We start from the raw sequence: 18,466 nt of genomic DNA, 5'->3' as shown, positions 1-18,466 counted from the left end.
ACTCGGTCTCTGACCACCTGTTCAGCAACTTTAAAATCAGTCTAATGAAATCTTTAATGCAATATTTTTAGTTGCCCCGGACAGGAGTTTCTAATCTTATCTTACTCCATTAAGGCTGGGTTCACACCACCATAATAAAGGGGCCCAAAGTGTGCCAAGAAAATATCCCACACATCATTACCACCAGCCTGGATACAAGGCAGGAAGGATCCATGCTATTTTCCTTGCCTGTCCCCCTTGGATCTACAGGGACTGCACTTCCAAATTAGATTGTTGTTTAAAGCATCGATTTATATCCACCCTGGTTCTGGAAAGGTTCTGTGTTAAACATGCATTGCTACGGAAAGTAAAAATCCACACACCGAAAGGGGTTAAATGCTTGGACCAGCCACAGCAGTTTTACTTGTCTGCTCCTCTGCATCCACCTATCCAATGCAGGGCCATGGGTTCTGCATTCTACTAGGACATCAACGCAACTTTGGCTGCCAAAGCTTATGGGAGAAGAGGCTGTGGGATCATACTAGCAGCAGGGAAGGAACGTGCCGGTGCAGAAGACTGGGTAACAAGCCACTTTTTCCAGTACCCTAAAACTAGGTGAGAATCTAACCTTTGCAATATGGGGACAGCCCCACTGCAAGAGAGGACCCCTCCAGAATTCAACTTTAAGTTGTCTATTTTTTTAAGTTTACATTAATGGTCATGCGACCATCCCATCTCGGACCAAGTGCAGTTCACTCTGAAAGCAATGAGGGTTTTTTGGAGGCAATGGGCAGGGAGAAGACTGCCTGCATATTTGCTGAATTCAACGTGCACACAGCTTGGGATTTCAGTGCAGCACACACTATGGGGGATTTTTACTAAAACTGATGCACACAAAATCTGGTGCAGCGTTACATAACAAATCAACTTCAGCTTGTTCAACTAATCTTTCCACATAAAACCTAAGACGATTGGTTACTATGCACAGATGTACCAGGATTCTGTGTGCATCCATTTTAGTAAATCTCCCCCTATGTTTGCGCAAAAAAGTTAGCACACTGGATTTAAGCAGTATTTTTCTGCAGCATTTTAACAGGAAAAACTGCTAACTGCATGTATTGTAGAGACAAATTCTGCCTAGACATACAATGAGCAAAAAAAAGATGAAAGTGACAAGGATACATAATTGGTGTACAAACTAGATTTTCTTTGTTGTGGGCCTAACTCGTGTTTTTGATGACCACTGTAGCTGTGTATTTGTATTAAACCATGCCTACATTTTACCTTTCCTACTGCCATCTATGGCTAACACAACCAAACACTTTCCTGCCCAACAAAAGAACACTTTGATTAAAACACACAAAGGGATCACATTTAACAGGTCAAGACTTTAATAATAAAATGCTCTGGGTTTAATAAGATACAGACAGTATCAGGAGTCACAGTTGTTAGTGTGGAAGCTCATATGGAACAAGCTTGTAATGAGAGCCACACTGTGGACAGCGGTTTACTTCTCCCTCATGGATCCAGAACCAGATAACTGCAGAATTGTCTTCTTCACCTACAAAAAGTTACAAAGAATATTACATCCCATAGAAGTACATTAGAGAGTTGCACACCAAGGCAAAGCTTACAATTCTTTAATAGACATGTATAGTAAAGGAGGATAGAGTACACAGCAAGGCACTGTAGTTAGCATTGAGGGTCTCACCACAAGCATGTGGGCAATTCCTCCACCTAGCACCCACCTCTAAATTAAAGTAGAACTACAGGAGTAGGGGAGGGTTAGAACGCCATCAGATTTCTCTCTCCCCTCCCCCTCACCATTTGTGTCCCATTTGCAGAGATTTCCCTTTACTTCCTGTCCCATAGCCAAAACAGGAAGTGAGGAAATCCCTGCACATTAATGGAATTCCTTGGGGAAACCCCAGGTTATCGGAAGCAGTGTCCCCATTGGAAGATTTTCCTTCTATTACTTTTCTGGGGATAACCCACATTTTTTTTTTTTTTTTTACTTTAAACGACAGGATAAATCAAGAGGGTGAATGGCTTTAAAGTTGGCGTTCCAGCCATTAAAAGTCAGCAGCTACAAACTGTTGCAGCTGACTTAATAAGGACACTTACTCGAAATGTCACCCCCCCCCCCCCCCACCGGCCAATCCGATCATCAGATTGGGTGCAGCCACCGCCATTCCAACTAAGGGAAACTGGCCCCTTCAGGCTTCACCGCTGGTTTCCAACTGTGCGAGTCGCGTGGCGCTTTCTGAATGCATCATTCAAACAAGTCCCGGAGAGCAGCGGGCACAGCAGCAGGGAAATTACACCTTGGGCTGCGGCGGAAGTATATTCTGTACTTCATTTAAAGGTAGGAAGGAAAAAAATAAAATCATTAGCCAAAAACATTGGGGTAATCAATTCCTTTAAGACCTAGTAGAAAAGTGGATGGCACAGACAGCAAATAAAAACCTGACAAGAGTTTTTAAGTCATTCTCACTCTATTCAAAAAAATAAAAAGCTTCCCTTTAGTTTACACTCAAATTAAAATGTAATTGCAGCCTGCATCCTTCCCATATTCTATACATCTTACCCCCAATACTCCGGCCCCCCCCACCCAAGTTTCCAGCTAATGAAAATTTAAGTTTGCCTAAAGCCAAAATGTCAGCTTTAATTTTGGATCAAGTAGGGATTGAGTTGTAAATCGAACATGTGTGGCTTTTTTGTGTCCTATTGCCAAGATTTCCTCTCACTTCACATCTTTTATATGCAACAGGAAGTTCTATTTAGAAATCTGTCCCCCTTTACAGATTCTCTTTTGCGCTTCTGGTGACTTTACTCACATTCAGTACTGGTGACAACCTCCTGGTCAAGAAAAGTCATGATGAGTTCCAACCATTTCCCCAATCCAAGTTTTTGCTTTTTACTTTAATGACTGAAATTTTATGCAAGACGCAGCCTAGCTGGGTTCAATTAAAATGAATGTTTATTGAATCCGCTATACAGATGTATGCTGCTTTGGTATTGATGTTTCTTCCCACCCCCACATATTTGATAAGACCTTCACAGAACTAAAAACATTGCTGCAAAAGTTTTCCTGACACCAAGAGGAAAAATTTACAGGGGAAAGGAATGCCGGCCTTATCGACAGCCTCAGCTCTGTTCCGTGTGCTTTGTGAAGGGGGCGTGTCCCTTCCTCCTAGTCAAAGCTCTCCTCTGGAGCTTTGCAGAGCAACAACTTCAACCCTCCCCTATTTTTGAACTCCCAACAAGCTTCTTAAAAAGCAGCGCACTATATACAAACAGATGTACACAAGAGAAGGGACTGCAGATAAACCAGAACAACTTATGATTTGTTTCATTTCTGTATCGCCCTGATGCCAACAACTTTGTTGGGTATCGTGAGACATTGTACCCAAATATTGAATGTAGGCCCAATACAGTGAGGGGGAAGAAAAGTATTTGATCCCCTGACGATTTTGAATGTTTGTCTGCTGACAAAGAAATGATCAGTCTTCAATTTAATGGTAGGTTTATTTCATTAGTGAAAGACCGAACGAAAAAAAAAGTTAAAATTGATTAGCATTTAAATAAGTGAAATAAGTATTTGACCCCCATTGCAAAACATACTGTGGCAAAACCTTGTTGGCAATCAGAGGTCAGACATTTCTTTAGTTGGCCACCAGGTTTTCACATCTCAGGAGGGATTTGTACCACTCGTCTTTGCAGATTCTCTCCAACTCATTATGGTTTTGAGGTTGACATTTGGTAACTCGAACCTTCAGCTCTCACCATATATTTTCTATGGATCAAGGTCTGGTTAGGCCACACCAGACCTTAATTTGCTTCTTCTTGAGCCACTCTTTGTTGCCTTGGCCTTGTGTTTGAGGTCATTGTCATGCTGGAATACCCATCCACGACCCATTTTCAATGCCCTTGTTGAGGGAAGGAGGTTCTCACCCAAGATTTGACGGTACATGGCCCCGTCCATCGTCCCCTTGATGCAGTGAAGTCGTCCTGTCCCCTTAGCAGAAAAACACCCCCAAAGCATAAGGTTTCCATCTCAATGTTTGACAGCGGGGGATGGAGTTCTTGGGGTCATAGGCATCATTCTTCCTGCTCCAAACATGACGAGTTGAGTTGATGCCAAAGAGCTCAATTTTGGTCTCATCTGAACACTTCACCCAGTTCTCCTCCGAATCATTCAGATGTTCATTAGCAAACTTCAGATGGGCCTGTACATGTGCTTTCTTGATCAGGGGGGCCTTGCTGAGCGTTGCAGAATTTCAGTCCTTCGTGGCGTTGTGTTTTACTAATTGTTTTCTTGGTGACTATGGTTCCAGCTGCCTTGAAAATATTGATGAGATTCTCCTATGTAGTTCTGGAGCAGTTGCTCAGCATTCTAATGATCATTGAGATCTTGCATTGAGCCCCAGACCGAGGGAGATTGACAGCCATTTTGTGTTTCTTCCATTTTGCGAATAAATGAACCAACTGTTACCCTCTTACCAAGTTGCTTGGTGGTCTTGTAGCCCATTCCAGCCTTGTGTAGGTCTACAATCTTGTCGAACATCCCTGGACAGTTTTTTGTTCTTGGCCATGGTGGAGAGATTGGAATCTGATTGCTTCTGTGGACAGGTGTCATACAGATAACAAGCTGAGATTAGGAGCACTCCCTTTAAGAGAGTGCTCCTAAATCTAGGCTTGTTACCTGTAATAGAAGACACTTGGGAGCCAGAATCTTGCCGATAGGGGATCAAATACTTATTTCACTAATTAAAATGCAAATCAATTTATAACTTTTTTGAAATGTGTTTTTCGGGATATTTTTTGTGGTTATTCGTCCCTCAATGTTAAAGTAAATCTACCATTAAAATTAGACCGATCTTTTAGTCAGATGACAAACATACATTTCCCTCACTATGTATTCTGCTACCATTTTTCTTTCCCCTTCAACAAATATGAGAAAAAACCCAATAAGCATATATTAATTTGAATAATTAAAGCATCTACAAACTATAGGATATGATTATTTATTTTTAAACTAGTAATGGCGGTGATCAGCATCTTCTAGCAGGACTGCAATATTGCAGTGGACAAATTGGTCAGCTGTCATTTTGGACCAGTGCTAAAAGATTTGCACTGTACTAATGACACTGAGCTGGTAATGGGTTTTTCAGGGGCGGTCAAAGGGGGTTTAACTGTGCCTACACACTGTGGGGGGAGGGGCTTTGACTAGGGGGAAGGGCATTGATCCATGTTCTTACTTGCAGGGGGCAAAGGATCAATACCTTCCCTTTGACAGAACAGCAATCTGCCTTGTTTTACATAGGCAGATTGCCATTCTGCTTATGTAATGTCTAATCGGTGGGTGACGTGGACATAAAGTTTGCGGTACCTGCCGCTAGGCTCCTGTTGTGTGTAATCTCAGTGGGAGCAGGTTCGCTGGAGGAGCGTGGCCCCAGAACCCAGCAGTGTCAGATCACATAATAGGTTACCAGAGCAGCCGTCCTTGCGCAGTACATGTATGGTCCACAAGTGGTTAATCAGACTATTGTTCCATCTCATCTATCTGAAGAAAAAAAAAAAAAACTGGGGAGGACACTTAATATAGACCAATGTTTGCCGTACATATCGAGGACTATGATTTTAGACAAGGCAGCTTAAAAATGTGGTCACTACTAAAGTTTCACATCAAGAAATTAAATTCTACCAACCAGATTCTGGCCTGTTATATTACAGCACACACAATTTTTTTTTAAATTCATATTAGAGCAAACAGTCATATTTTAGAGTTGGCGCCAGTACTTACAAATACAACCAACATTCTCTGTTTGTTGACGGAGGGCACAATATGGGGGTTCTCTTTCGTCCCTGGAGAGGATACCTTCGGCAGAATGTTGTATGGATCCTTTCAATTTAAGAAAAAAAAACAAAAAACACATTAGTTATCAATGTAGAGCAATAGTATTTAAACTGCGGGCCGTTTGCTTGCCATTATCCAACCCACCCTTGGGGCACTATTCTTCTCACTGATACAAGGCATTATTTCACCAACAGAAACCAATGGGGGCGACACCAACAGGGCCACTGATCCCCCCACCGACACTGAACGGGGACACCAATCATTCCCCTTAAAGCGGTAGTTCACCCTAAGTGTCAACAATGTACCATAAAATCAGGCATTGTAGCGCGAGCTACAGTATGCCTGTCTCAAATTTTTTATCCCCGTACTCACAGTGTACTGGTACATTATAGATTCCGACTCCCCGCGGGGAATGGGCGTGCCTATGGAGAGGGAGGATGATTGACGGCCGGCTCTGGCACGTCACGCTCCCCGAAGACAGCCGGATTAGGGTCTCGGCTCTTCACGGCGCCTGCGCACAGGCTATGCGCAGGCGCCGTGAAGAGCCAAGCCTATTTCCCGGAGAAGCGTGACGCGCCAGAGCCGGCCGTCAATCACCTTCCGTCTGGATTGGAACGCCCATTCCCCGTGGGCAGTCGGAATAGTCTATGTACGATTACACAGTGAGTACGGGGATAAAAAATTCGAGACAGGCATACTGTAGCTCGCGCTACAATGCCTGATTTTATGCTAGAAGAAAAAAAAAAGTTTTTTTTTTTCTTGTTTATAGGGTGAACCCCCGCTTTAAAGTGGATGTAAAGCCACTCTCATCCTTTCTAAACTATTGCCATAGTGCTGATCTATAAGGATATAGACGTCTCCTGCATGTATCCTTACCTGTCAAAGGTCTCCCCTCCATCTGTTATAAGAACTGAAAAACTGCAGATTCTGTGGGTGGATCTGTTGTCTGGAGCTCGGTGGGTGGAGTCGTGATGTCAGACTCCTCGCCCTCCTCTACACTCCCCTTGTCAAGATGCATTTTTTTCCTGTGTATTCCTTACACTAAATTCTGCTATGATCACCAACATCCAGTCAAAATCCAGAGAAGTAACCACATGACTTCAGAAAAGGAGTAGGGGTGTGAATTAATAAATAACGCCTGTCTCCAAGCTAGTGCATGAGATATGTAAATAACCTCACTCACAGCAAGGGGGGCAGAACGGACTAAGGTTTTTTCTCTGTTAGTTCCGATTTATCTCACCGAACAATAAAAGAGGATTGCTCAGAGCTGGATTAACTGTGTGGCAAGACTGGGCACAGATGATAGGAAATATTATACTCTACATTGTGACATAAAAAAACATTTCGGATTTAGCATCCACTTTAATACCAAAGGAGAGAAATGTATTTCTCGCACTTATGCCAGGACATTTTCTACTCCTTTTGGCCACACTCTGGCCCTGCCAAAGACTGGACAGTAAACTTGTCCTTAATTTAGAAAGTCTGATGTAGAGAACCACTGATAGGATATAAACCCCATCCATGTTCATGTATTCCTCGTGGAATGAGGACAAACTATAGTATTGAAAATGCAGGAGGAAATGGACTAATGGCACAAGACTGTTTAAATGACAAAACTAAAAAAAAAAAACACAAGAAGTTACCTTTCTAGGTCATATTTCTGAAACAAAATAAATTTGCAACATCAAAAATAAAGCTTTTTAGCATTCTAAATTACCTCGCCTTTCTTCAGAGCCACCATAATTTTCCTTTCAAGTCCAGTGGCCTGCTCTTCATCAGTGGGAATACCTTCAGAGAGATACATTTGCATTTTAGACTAAACAATCTCATAAGTGAAATCATAACTTTTTACACAATACAAATGTTAACTGGCAGTGTGTGAAAGCCTCAGGGTTTGAAAAGCTACAAATAATAACCCCAAACACGGGAAATGCTTTTCACAAGCTACTATTCCTGCAGTATCAATGACTGGGACACAAACAGTACCACAATCACTTTCGATGCAGGTCACAATGTTTCTTTCAGCACATGTTGATAAATGCTGCTGGCTGCTTTTTTTTTTTTACAGCTGTGAGCAGCTCTGAACTTGTTACATGAATTGTGGAATATCCGCATTAGGATCGTGAGCGGGGTTGAACCGAGATCGTGATTATTATCATTCAGAAGATGCATTTGAGGCAAGCGGCCGACTACGTGTTCATGATGCATCAGGCCAACCGCTCAGCGAGGGACCCGCAGGCAAGTGATGACTGGAGTCGCTGTGTCTGCTTGCCAGGTATATATGGTTACATAGTTCCACTGATCCTGCTTGGAGCAATGTATAACATACCTCCCAACTTCGAGATGGGAATGAGGGAAACCTATCAGCAAAAGTATACAGGCATAGGACACACCCCTTGTCATGTCCCCCTAACCACTTCAGCCCCGGAAAATGTGGCTGCTCACTGACCAGGCCTTTTTTTGCAATTTGCACTGCGTTGCTTTAACTGACAATTGCGCGGTCATGCGACGCTGCACCCAAACCCCCCCCCCCCACAAAATAGAGCTTTCTTTTGGTGGCATTTGATCATCTGCGGTTTTATTATTTTTACGCTATAAACAAAACAATATTTTCTGCTTTTTGCTATAATACCCCCCCCCTTTTCTCATTTTAGGCCGATATGTATTCTACATTTTTTGGTAAAAAAAAAAATTGCACTAAGCGTATATCGATTGGTTTGCGCAAAAGCAATAACGTCTACAAAATAGGGAATAGATTTAGGCCATTTTTAACTAGTAATGGCAGCAATTCGCGATTTTTAGCGGGACTGCAACATTATGGCAGACACATTTTTGGGACCATTGGCATTTATACAGCAATCAGTGCTATAAAAATGCACCGTTTACTGTATAAATGTCACAGGCAGGGAAGAGGTTAACATTAGGGGGCGATCAAGGGGATAATTGTGTTCCCTAGGTGTGTTTCTAACTGTGACCTAGAGGAAGTGACAGATCATGGTTCCTAGCCATTAGAAACTCACGATCTCCTTACAGAATAGGGAATTGTGCATTTACACACACGCCCCTGGTAGCTATGACTAAGCATTGATATCCAATGCGAAACACGTCAGCTGTTTTTCCCACTGTGTGCTGATACTTTTAGTGCATTTTTCCTTTACCCAATAAAGGGCACGTCTTTTTTAAGAAATTGGAGTGTGGCTGTCCATATATTTCTTCTTTTGCATATCCCGTGCATTGCCGGCACCCATTGGTTCCTGAGTGGACATTGATTGTTCTAGTGTGCTCACCTGGAGCGGCAGCCTTCCTACCCCCCTGTTCTGCCTCTCGTGCCCACAATTGCTCCTGGCCAACGGTCATCGTGACTGCCGGTCCTGAGCATCGGCACCCCCGCTATGCTATCCCGCTTAAAGGAGCAGACGTACAGCTACGACGGCGCACGGGATCGCGCCAACCTGACGCAGTATGAAGGGGCAGCAGCTGGTCAGCAAGTGGTTAAAGTAGGAGAATTGTACAGTGCTTTTTTTTTTTTTTACCACTTTTGCTTTATATTGGCTTTTGGAGTTTACAAATGCAGCAATTTAGAAATTGGAAGGTTTAGCACTGGGAAACACTTTTTGAAAGTTAAATAGTGCATTGTATATCCAACTATATAGAACAGACCAAAATGAGGGGGAAATGGGGAGGACAGACCCTTGAAATCAGAGACAGATGGGAGCTATGAACATTGGTAGCTGTCCCTATACATGTGATATGGGGACCTTCTATTGTAGTCTCATTGAGGCCAGGGACAATATGTAAAGCTCTGTGATAATAAGGATAAGTACAGAGTATAGACGAGGCACACAGAGGGCGGCCTGTATGTGTAGGCCTCAGACCGGTATGTATACAAGGTCACACTGCGCTGTCCCATACATTAGACGTAGCCGGGGTCACGTGCTCACCTCCCAGTCACTGGGATAGGAGCCGCAGTGCAGTACGTGCTGAGGGGCGGGGCTTGTGTGCGCCTCAGTCACTGACACCCTCTATTCACCGGCAAGTCACCTACAATGACCCGGATTTTGCCCTTCACAGAAGCCACTGTCACCTACAGCCACTATGTCACCTACAGCCACACACAGGGACATGCATCACCCAGGTGCTGCACCAAGGGCCCCACATATACACACACACACACACACACACACAGGGGAGGGGGACACACTCACCGCCGGCGCTCATGGCCCTGGTGCAGGCTCTGCTGAGGTTCAGAGTCCTGGGGACGGAGGCAGAGCGGGGAGCTGCCCGCAGCATAAGCTGACACATTCTCCAGGAAGCCATCCTTGCCTGTCCGAGCGCCTTCAGTACTGAGGAGACACAGCTCAATGTGAGGGGGCGGGCCCGAGACTGACCACACCTACTTCCTACACTGCTGACCCTACCAAGTCCCTGGCCCCGGGGGGAGGCAGGCTACAAGGAACGTTCCTCTTCATTGATAGACTGGCAGAACGTTCTTACATAAAATATGAGTGCTTCACGTAATTATTATGCCAGCACATGGCTCCGTTTGTGGTGCTGTAGATGAATAAAAGCACGAAGTAATAATGGTACGAGCCTCTACCCTTCGTAGAATGGGCTGGTCCGCTTCTGCTGGTTATACATTCATTAAGGGTTGTAATGGTTCGTTTTTTATTTTCTAAATAGGTTCCTTTAAGGTAGTGCATTGTTGGGTCACTTACCTTTTCTTTTCATTTCCCTTCTAAATTTTGTTTCCTTTGTCTGAATTTCTCACTTCCTGTTTCTCCTCAGTACGTTTGCCCCCCATGTTCTGGCTGGGGGTTAGTCAGCCAGAACAGCTTACTGAGGAGGAACAGGAAGTGAGAAACTTAGACAAAGAAAAAAAAACATTTAGAAGGGAAATCAAAGGAAAGGGTAAGTGAACCAACACTTAAAGGACCTATTTAGAAAATAAAAAAACGAACCTTTAAAGCGGGGGTTCACCCTTAGAGGGCACTTTTTCCCCTTAGATTCCTGCTCGTTTTCTCTAGGGGAATCGGCTATTTATTTTAAAATATGTGCAGTACTTACCCGTTTACGAGACGCATCCTCTCCGTCGCTTCCGGGTATGGGCTTCGGGAATGGGCGTTCCTTCTTGATTGACAGGTTTCCGAGAGGCTTCCGACGGTCGCATCCATCGCGTCACGATTTTCCGAAAGAAGCCGAACGTCGGTGCGCAGGCGCAGTATAGAGCCGCACCGACGTTCGGCTTCTTTCGGCTACGAGTGACACGATGGATGCGACCGTCGGAAGCCTCTCGGAAGAATGTCAATCAAGAAGGAACGCCCGCTCCCGAAGACCCATACCCGGAAGCGACGGAAGAAGATGCAGCTCGAAAACGGGTAAGTACGGATCATATTTTAATATAAATAGCCGATTCCCCTAGACCGAACGAGCAGGAAGCTAAGGGGAGATTTTTTTTTTTTTTTTAAATGGGTGAACTCCCGCTTTAAGTAACAGCAGGCTGCGTCCCTCTAGAATGAAATACAAACAAATCGCTCTAAAAATAAATCACACTGGCCACAATTCATAATCTAAAGAGGGTTTGTGGAGTGTAGAGGGAATAAACCTTTGGTAGGTTTTACTTGATGACTGTTTCCTCACGTTGTGCCCTTCTCACCAATGAAAATGTAAAATGAGGGTTGCCAGCCGAACAGGAGTGATAGAGAAGGCTTCTAATAGGGGAGATTTACCTCACTTCCTGTTCTGGCTATAGCAGAGGAAGTGAAGGGAAATCCCTTTAATGAGGCGCAAATAGTAAAAAGAGAAAATCTAAAATAGAAAACAAATATATACTTTTTGGCTTTAGCAGACCTTTCTTTAAAACGGAACTAAACTCAATGTTTTAAGTCCTCTTGGAAACTTAAAAAACGAAACACATTTATAGGAAATCAGCATTTTTTGGTTTTAATAATCTAAATGCAGCCCATTGTTTTCAACAGGCCTGTACATACAGCTGCATAAACCTGTGTTGCATCTAGATCAGTAAAAAAAAAAAAAAAAAATGACAAAAATCTGCCTTGCTGGACAGTATTTTATGCACATGTATGACACAACCCAAGAAAAGCTTGAAGACTTGTACATGCCTGTACCTGTACACACAAAACCACATGCATGCATTTATTATACAGTGCATTTTTATCCTGGGATTTTTTCTGTCAGGAAACTGATGTTCATGAATCAGTACTGTGTGCAGGTATCCTAAATGCAGTGGCGGCATTTTTCGGGGGGGTCGATGGATCTGTCAAGTCCTCCACCCCCGTCGCTCACTGGTTCGTCCATCTACCAGCCCTGCACTTACCCCATCTAGGTGGCGGGCAGCGTCGACTCCTTCCTGCGTCTCCTCCTCCTTGGCGGTTTCACCATGCGTCTTCGGCTTCATGGCGGCTTCCCTCCTCCTTCCCTCGGCAGGCCAATATGATTGTTTCTCCTCTCGGCCAATCGGGTCTTAAAGGGTCACTAAAGGAAATTTTTTTTTTGCTGAAATGACTGTTTACAGGGTATAGAGACATAGGGCCAGATTCACAAAGAGATACGACGGTGTATCTCCTGATACACCATCGTATCTCTGACTTACACTGGTCGTATGTATGCGCCTGATTCATAGAATCAGTTACGCATAGATATGGCTAAGATCCGACAGGTGTAATTGTGTTACACCGTCAGATCTTATTTTCAATTTGAAAATGGCGCAGGGGGCGTTCCCGCTGATTTACACTGAATAATATGTAAATCAGCGAGATACGCGAATTCACGAACGTACGCGGACCCGACACAGTTTCTTACGACGTTTCCGTAGCGGTTTTCCCGGCGTATACTTACCCCTGCTTCTATGAGGCGCAGCCAATGTTAAGTATAGCCGTCGTTCCCGCGTCGATTTTGAATTTTTTGACGTCGTTTGCGTACGCCGATTCAGAAACCCGCGCGTCGTAAGTTACGCTCACGTCGAAACCACTGATGTCCTAGTGACGTCAGTGGGAGCAATGCACGCCGGGAAATTTCGTGGACGGCGCATGCTCATTTAAATCGGCGCGGGAATGCGCCTGATTTAAATAGTACACTCCCCCTAGCTGCGGAATTTGAATTCCACCAGGGGATTTGCGAGACGCCGCCACAAGTTTGGAGGTAAGTGGTTTGTGAATTACCCACTTGCCTCTCAAACTTGCGGCAGCGTATCTTAAATCAGATAGATCACGCGGATCTACCTGAATCTGGCCCATAATAGTTAACTGATTCCTTTTAAAAATGATTAAAAATAGATAAAAACCAATCATATAATGTACCTGCAGTTTTGTTTTGTTTTTGCTGTTGTTTCCTGGTTCTCTGATGTACAGAGCCAGAGAGCCAATAGAGAGCAGTGAAGGTTTTGCAAAACGAAACTGGATTGGTGCTGAGGGGTTTTAGACACACCTCCTTGATTAGTCACCACAGTGAGAAATCTCCCAGTACTGTGGTGATCAGGAAACAGACAACCAGGAAGTGTCCAGAACAGAGAGGAATTACAGCAACATCAAAGCAAAAACGATCAATGAGGACATGAAACCAGGACTGCAGTAAGGTAAAAAAAAAAAAATCCTTTAGTGACCCTTTAAGATCCGCTTCCTGATTGGCCAGGAAGAGAATCAGGAAGACAATAGTGAATATTAATTTGCTATTGTCACAGAACTGGGTGGGCTCTAGGGTGACTTCATTTCCAAACTACCATTCGGGGACACCCCTCTTCCCAAAAATCAGCTTGTGCTGTAACAAATCACAGCGCAGTGATTGGACACAAGAGGCAGGATTTATGAGTTCTCCAATCACAAGCAGGGGGCGGGGACTGTGCTCCTCCAGGCATTCCCGGCAAGTACTGTCAGTGAGTAAAACTGTGATGTGGTGGCCTTTTTTGGGGGCATTAGTTTGGCTTGGGGGGTGGCTGTGTCAGTTTCATTCCGTGACACTGTATTGTCCTGGAATGAAGGTGCCAGGGACCTGCAAAATACAGGACTGTCCCGGGCAATCTGGGACACGTAGTCACCCTAGTGGGCTCAGGGTGCAGTGCTCTGCGCCTCGGAGCCCACCCTTTCTTTAAAGCCTCAGGCTCTAATCATGTGCTTCTTAAAAATAAAACATTGGAATCCATGCGTTCGGCGCCCTGCATGGAGATTAGGGGCCGGGCACATGGATTACCTGTGGACGGGCCGCCACTGTCTAAATGTTTCCCAAACAGTCACATTAAAGGCATGCTGTGAATGAATACTGTCACAAGTGTTTGTGTTCCCAACCCAACTGTCAAGCCATCAAATGACTGAAGCCATTGCTGATGGAATGTACAGCCCTATACAACTGCAGAATTGTCAAACAGAGGCTACAATGGCAGCTTCCTTGGCTGTAAAAAAAAATTAGCTGCTGAGGTTAGACAGACCCTGATACCCCCAGCTGACCCCCCAAATCACATGGGCACTGATCAGGCTGTACTGATGGACACTGCACTGGTGAGGCTGCATTGTGGGTACTGTCTGCACTGGTGAGGCGGCACTGATCAGGCTGCACTGATGGGCACTGTCTGCACTGGTGGTGTGGCTGCACTAATGGGCACTGATCAGGCTGCACCGATGGGTACTGTCTGCACTGGTGACCGTGAAGCTCCATTGATGGGCACTGATCATGCTGCACTGATGGGTGCTGTCTGCACTGGTGAGGCTGCACTGATGGGCACTATCTGCACTGGTGACCATGAGGCTGCATTGATGGGCACTGATCAGGCTGCACGGATGGGCACTGTCTGGACTGGTGAGACTGCACTGATGGGCAGTGTCTGCCCTGGTGAGGCTGCACAGATGGGCACTCTGTAGATGTTATTTTATCCATATCCTTCTCCTCCTTAGATCTTTCTGAAAGAGGATCTAACACCGATGAAGGAGATCTGCTTCGCTTTTTGTTCTTTTGCGATTAGCGTAGCGATCTTTCCTTCCAGTTTTTCCATGGCTGCGATAAAGGTGTCCTTAGTGACATATGCAGGCCCAGGCGTCACTGGAGAAATTGTTACTCCCGATAGTGGCAATGGCTCCTCCTGTATTGGTATATCCAGATTTACATAGGAGGATAGTACCGAGCAGGTACGGCTAGAGCCTCCTGTCTCAGACGGCGGTGCTTTCTTGTCTTTTTTAGTCCCTGAATTCCTTCTAAAGGAAAAAATATTAACAAGCAGCAAGCCGAGGTACCAACAATCATATACTACTGTGCTCAGTTTAGCAATCTACATAAAGTATGCAACTTAAACACACAGTTTCATGCTATAGAGTGGGTGTCTCTCTTGGTAGTGCCCTACAAACCACATAGAGCTTACGTGCCCCTGCTGCTGCTGTATCCCCAAGGGAAGAGCTGCTGGCCTGAACGATCCTCTTATGGCTCTGTTTGAGCACCATTCCTTTGATTTCACTTGCCTGTGCAGATTTTGGATCCCCCTCCTTCTCCTCCGCCAATAAAGCGCGCCCGTGCGTGATCTAGGGCAGTTTGGCGGCTTGCAGTGATCAGGGAGAGCCTCCCCCTGCCTATTCCTGCTATGCTGGGCACTTACCCAGCGTCTGGAGGAGAGGAGCTCAGCAGCGGGAAAAATGTGCTTGTCCTTCGGATCTGACATTCTACAGAGTGAGGTGAGTGAAACGCAGCTCTTTACTCCCTCTAGTGGCCAAAAAAGAGAAGACACTATACTCTAAATTTGAAAAAGGTCCTTAAGCTTGTTCTTAGGATCCTTTTTCTCTTACCTTTATCCCCGCCGCAGGTTTTTCTGCTGAAAAAAATTCAGACAGCACCAATCTTCTCCCATCTCGGCGGGTTTTGTGTGACAACCTTTAGTGATATGGGTTCCTATTTAAAGGATACCTCTCCCCTGGACCTTGTAAAAGACTCTAACCAGGACTTTTAGCTGCTGTAGCGAAAGTGCTGGACTCCAGAGCCCAGTACTCCGAAGAGATACATTACAGGTGATGCCTCGTCCATGAGGCCCGGATCCCATCCAGTTTGAGTGTAACTATTAGCGTCTTGGAGGGATTCCAAAACATAGCTCCTTCTCCCCCAGACAGAGGCGTCCCTAGGGGGGGCCAGAGGGGGCCCTGACCCCCCCAACATCATGCTGTGCCCCACCATGTGCCCCCCCAATTTTGCAATTTTTGTATCTTGCTCCCCGAGAGGGAGAGCGTCCCCAGTCAGCTCTGCGGGGGATTCCTCCCCCTCCCTGTGCTCGCTGACACTGCATAATGCGAGCGCTCACACAACCAGATATTCTAGCCTGGGCCGTGTTTAAGTGTGTGCACTGCATATATTTAATATATTTATAAATGATATTGGGTCTGAGATCAAAAGTAACATTTCTGTCTTTGCAGATGACACCAAGCTATGCAGTGGAATAACATCCTTGCAGGATGTCTCCAATTTACAAGCCGACTTCAATGCTCTGTCTAATTGGGCGACTAAGTGGCAGATGAGGTTTAATGTTGATAAATGTAAAGTTATGCACTTGGGGGCTAAGAATATGCATGCATCATACATACTAGGGGGAGTACAACTGGGGGGATCTGTAGTGGAGAAGGATCTGGGGGGTTTTAGTTGATCATAAGCTCAATAATGGCATGCAATGCCAAGCTGCGGTTTCCAAAGCGAGCAAAGTCCTTTCTTGTATTAAGAGAGGTATGGACTCCAGAGACAGAGATATAATTTTGCCCCTGTACAAATCATTAGTAAGACCTCATCCGGAATATGCAGTTCAGTTTTGGGCCCCAGTTCTCAAAAAGGATATCGGGGAACTGGAGAAAGTGTAGAGAAGGGCAACCAAACTGATAAGAGGCATGGAGGAGCTCAGCTATGAGGAAAGATTAGGAGAACTAAATGTATTCACTCTTTAAAAGAGGAGAATAAGGGGGGGATATGATCAACATGTACAAATATATAAGGGGTCCATATAGTGAACTTGGTGTTGAGTTATTCACTTTACGGTCAACCCTGAGGACAAGGGGGCACTCTTTACGTCTAGAGGAAAAGAGATTTCATCTCCAAATACGGAAAGGTTTCTTCACAGTAAGAGCTGTGAAAATGTGGAACAGACTCCCTCCAGACGTGGTTCTGGCCAGCTCAGTAGATTGCTTTAAGAAAGGCCTGGATTATTTCCTGAATGTACAGAATATAACTGAGTACTAACATTTATAGGTATAGTTGATCCAGGGTAAATCCGATTGCCTCTCAGGGGATCAGGAAGGAATTTTTCCCCCTGCTGTAGCAAATTGGATCATGCTCTGCTGGTTTTTTTTTGCCTTCCTCTGGATCAACTGTGGGTATGGAGTTGGGTGTATGGGATTGCATTGTGTTTTTTATTTTTTTTGTTTATTTATTTTGTTTTTTTATTTTTGTGGTTGAACTGGATGGACTTGTGTCTTTTTGCAACCTGACTAACTATGTAACTATGTAACTGTAATCACTGAACTACATTATCTCCATCCCTTCTCTCCCCCCCCCCCATTTTTCTCCCTCCCCCTCTCCTGTTCTTTCAAAACATTCACAATTTACTTTCACTTTCAGTTAGGCAGATAATATACGGTGCAAATTCCTTTCCTGCATCCACAGATTGCAGGAAAGAAACTTGCATGATTCCCCCATCAACAGACAGTGGTGACAGGGGAATATCCCTCCTGCCCAGCAATTGTATTCTCCCGACAAACTGTGATTGTCACTAGTGACTATACAGCAAAGAGAATCTGCTCATTAATGGTTCAAATCTCAGCCAGTTTCTGCTGAACCAGCTGAGATTTAAACTGTCTATGGCTGGTCTTAGCTCTTAGACAGCCCATACATTGATTAGCACTGTGGAGTGTCGGCTTCCTGGCGTGATCGGGCATGTGGGATTTCAAACCCACCCGAGCCCATCTCTATTGGTTGTAGACAGTTGAGCTTCCTGCAGGTTGCTTTGCAGTAGTGGACCCTTCTCTGACATGCTGATCGGGATGCAATCCAGGTGATGCTCTTAGTCAAATCCTAGTCATAAATATCAGTGATTTTATTGATCAAAGCCCACACTTTACAGGCATAGAGCCCACATGGCTGCTGATCATACGGTTGATTATATTCATGTGGTTGTACTCTTGATGCTAATAAATACTGTGTTTATTAGATCTGACTAGGAGCATCACCTGGATCACATGCCGATCAGCATGTCAACAGAGAAGGTTATACAGCATTACTGCTGCTAGGTGACCAGCTGGGGGCTCGGCTCTCTATAACCAATAGTGCCAGCCTTCCCCTGCATGCACCCATAATGTCACCAGCACTAGGTCCTAATAGACTGCCGCCGCTGCGAAGGAGACAGACGCCAGACCAGCGCTGTAAATAGCAGGGACAGGACAGCTGGGGATCCCCACTGTGGCAGAACACCAGGGCCCGGTGGCAAGACAACCTTTGCAACCCTGATAGTTCTCCCACTGCTTTGGACCCTTATATTTTCTTGGTGTGCTGGTGACATATATCTCTTGTTTTCTGCCACCCTGGGGGGGGCCCCAGTATAGTAGGAAGGGAGCTCACTGCAGAACATGTGAAAGGGCACATAGTGGGATCGTAGTAAAGGGC

At 45.0% G+C, this 18,466-nt stretch overlaps 1 protein-coding gene and 1 non-coding gene across 2 annotated transcripts; both read right to left on the bottom strand.

Moving 5' to 3' along the window:
- Window positions 1-1,347: 1,347 nt before the first annotated feature.
- Window positions 1,348-10,219, bottom strand: LOC120947135 (cytochrome c oxidase subunit 5B, mitochondrial). The gene is made up of 4 exons (XM_040362160.1): window positions 10,045-10,219; window positions 7,557-7,627; window positions 5,786-5,884; window positions 1,348-1,540 (listed from the first exon to the last, which is right to left on the bottom strand). The coding sequence occupies exons 1-4, from the start codon at window positions 10,154-10,156 to the stop codon at window positions 1,487-1,489; spliced, it is 336 nt and encodes a 111-aa protein (XP_040218094.1). The 5' UTR covers window positions 10,157-10,219; the 3' UTR covers window positions 1,348-1,486.
- Window positions 7,715-7,847, bottom strand: LOC120912614. Its single transcript, XR_005743144.1, has one exon. It is a non-coding gene; the product is annotated as a small nucleolar RNA SNORA71 (small nucleolar RNA).
- Window positions 10,220-18,466: the final 8,247 nt, after the last annotated feature.

This window comes from Rana temporaria, chromosome 8 (assembly GCF_905171775.1).
Source record: "Rana temporaria chromosome 8, aRanTem1.1, whole genome shotgun sequence".
Classification (NCBI taxonomy): domain Eukaryota; kingdom Metazoa; phylum Chordata; class Amphibia; order Anura; family Ranidae; genus Rana; species Rana temporaria.
This window is presented reverse-complemented; position numbering and strand designations above follow the sequence as displayed.

Coding starts and splice junctions, on each gene's coding strand:
- LOC120947135 (XM_040362160.1), bottom strand. CDS start 10,156: ATGGCTTCCTGGAGAATGTGTCAGCTTATGCTGCGGGCAGCTCCCCGC. Junction 7,628..10,044: donor CAGGGCCATGAGCGCCGGCG/GTGAGTGTGTCC, acceptor ATCTCTCTGAAG/GTATTCCCACTGATGAAGAG. Junction 5,885..7,556: donor TGGCTCTGAAGAAAGGCGAG/GTAATTTAGAAT, acceptor TTAAATTGAAAG/GATCCATACAACATTCTGCC.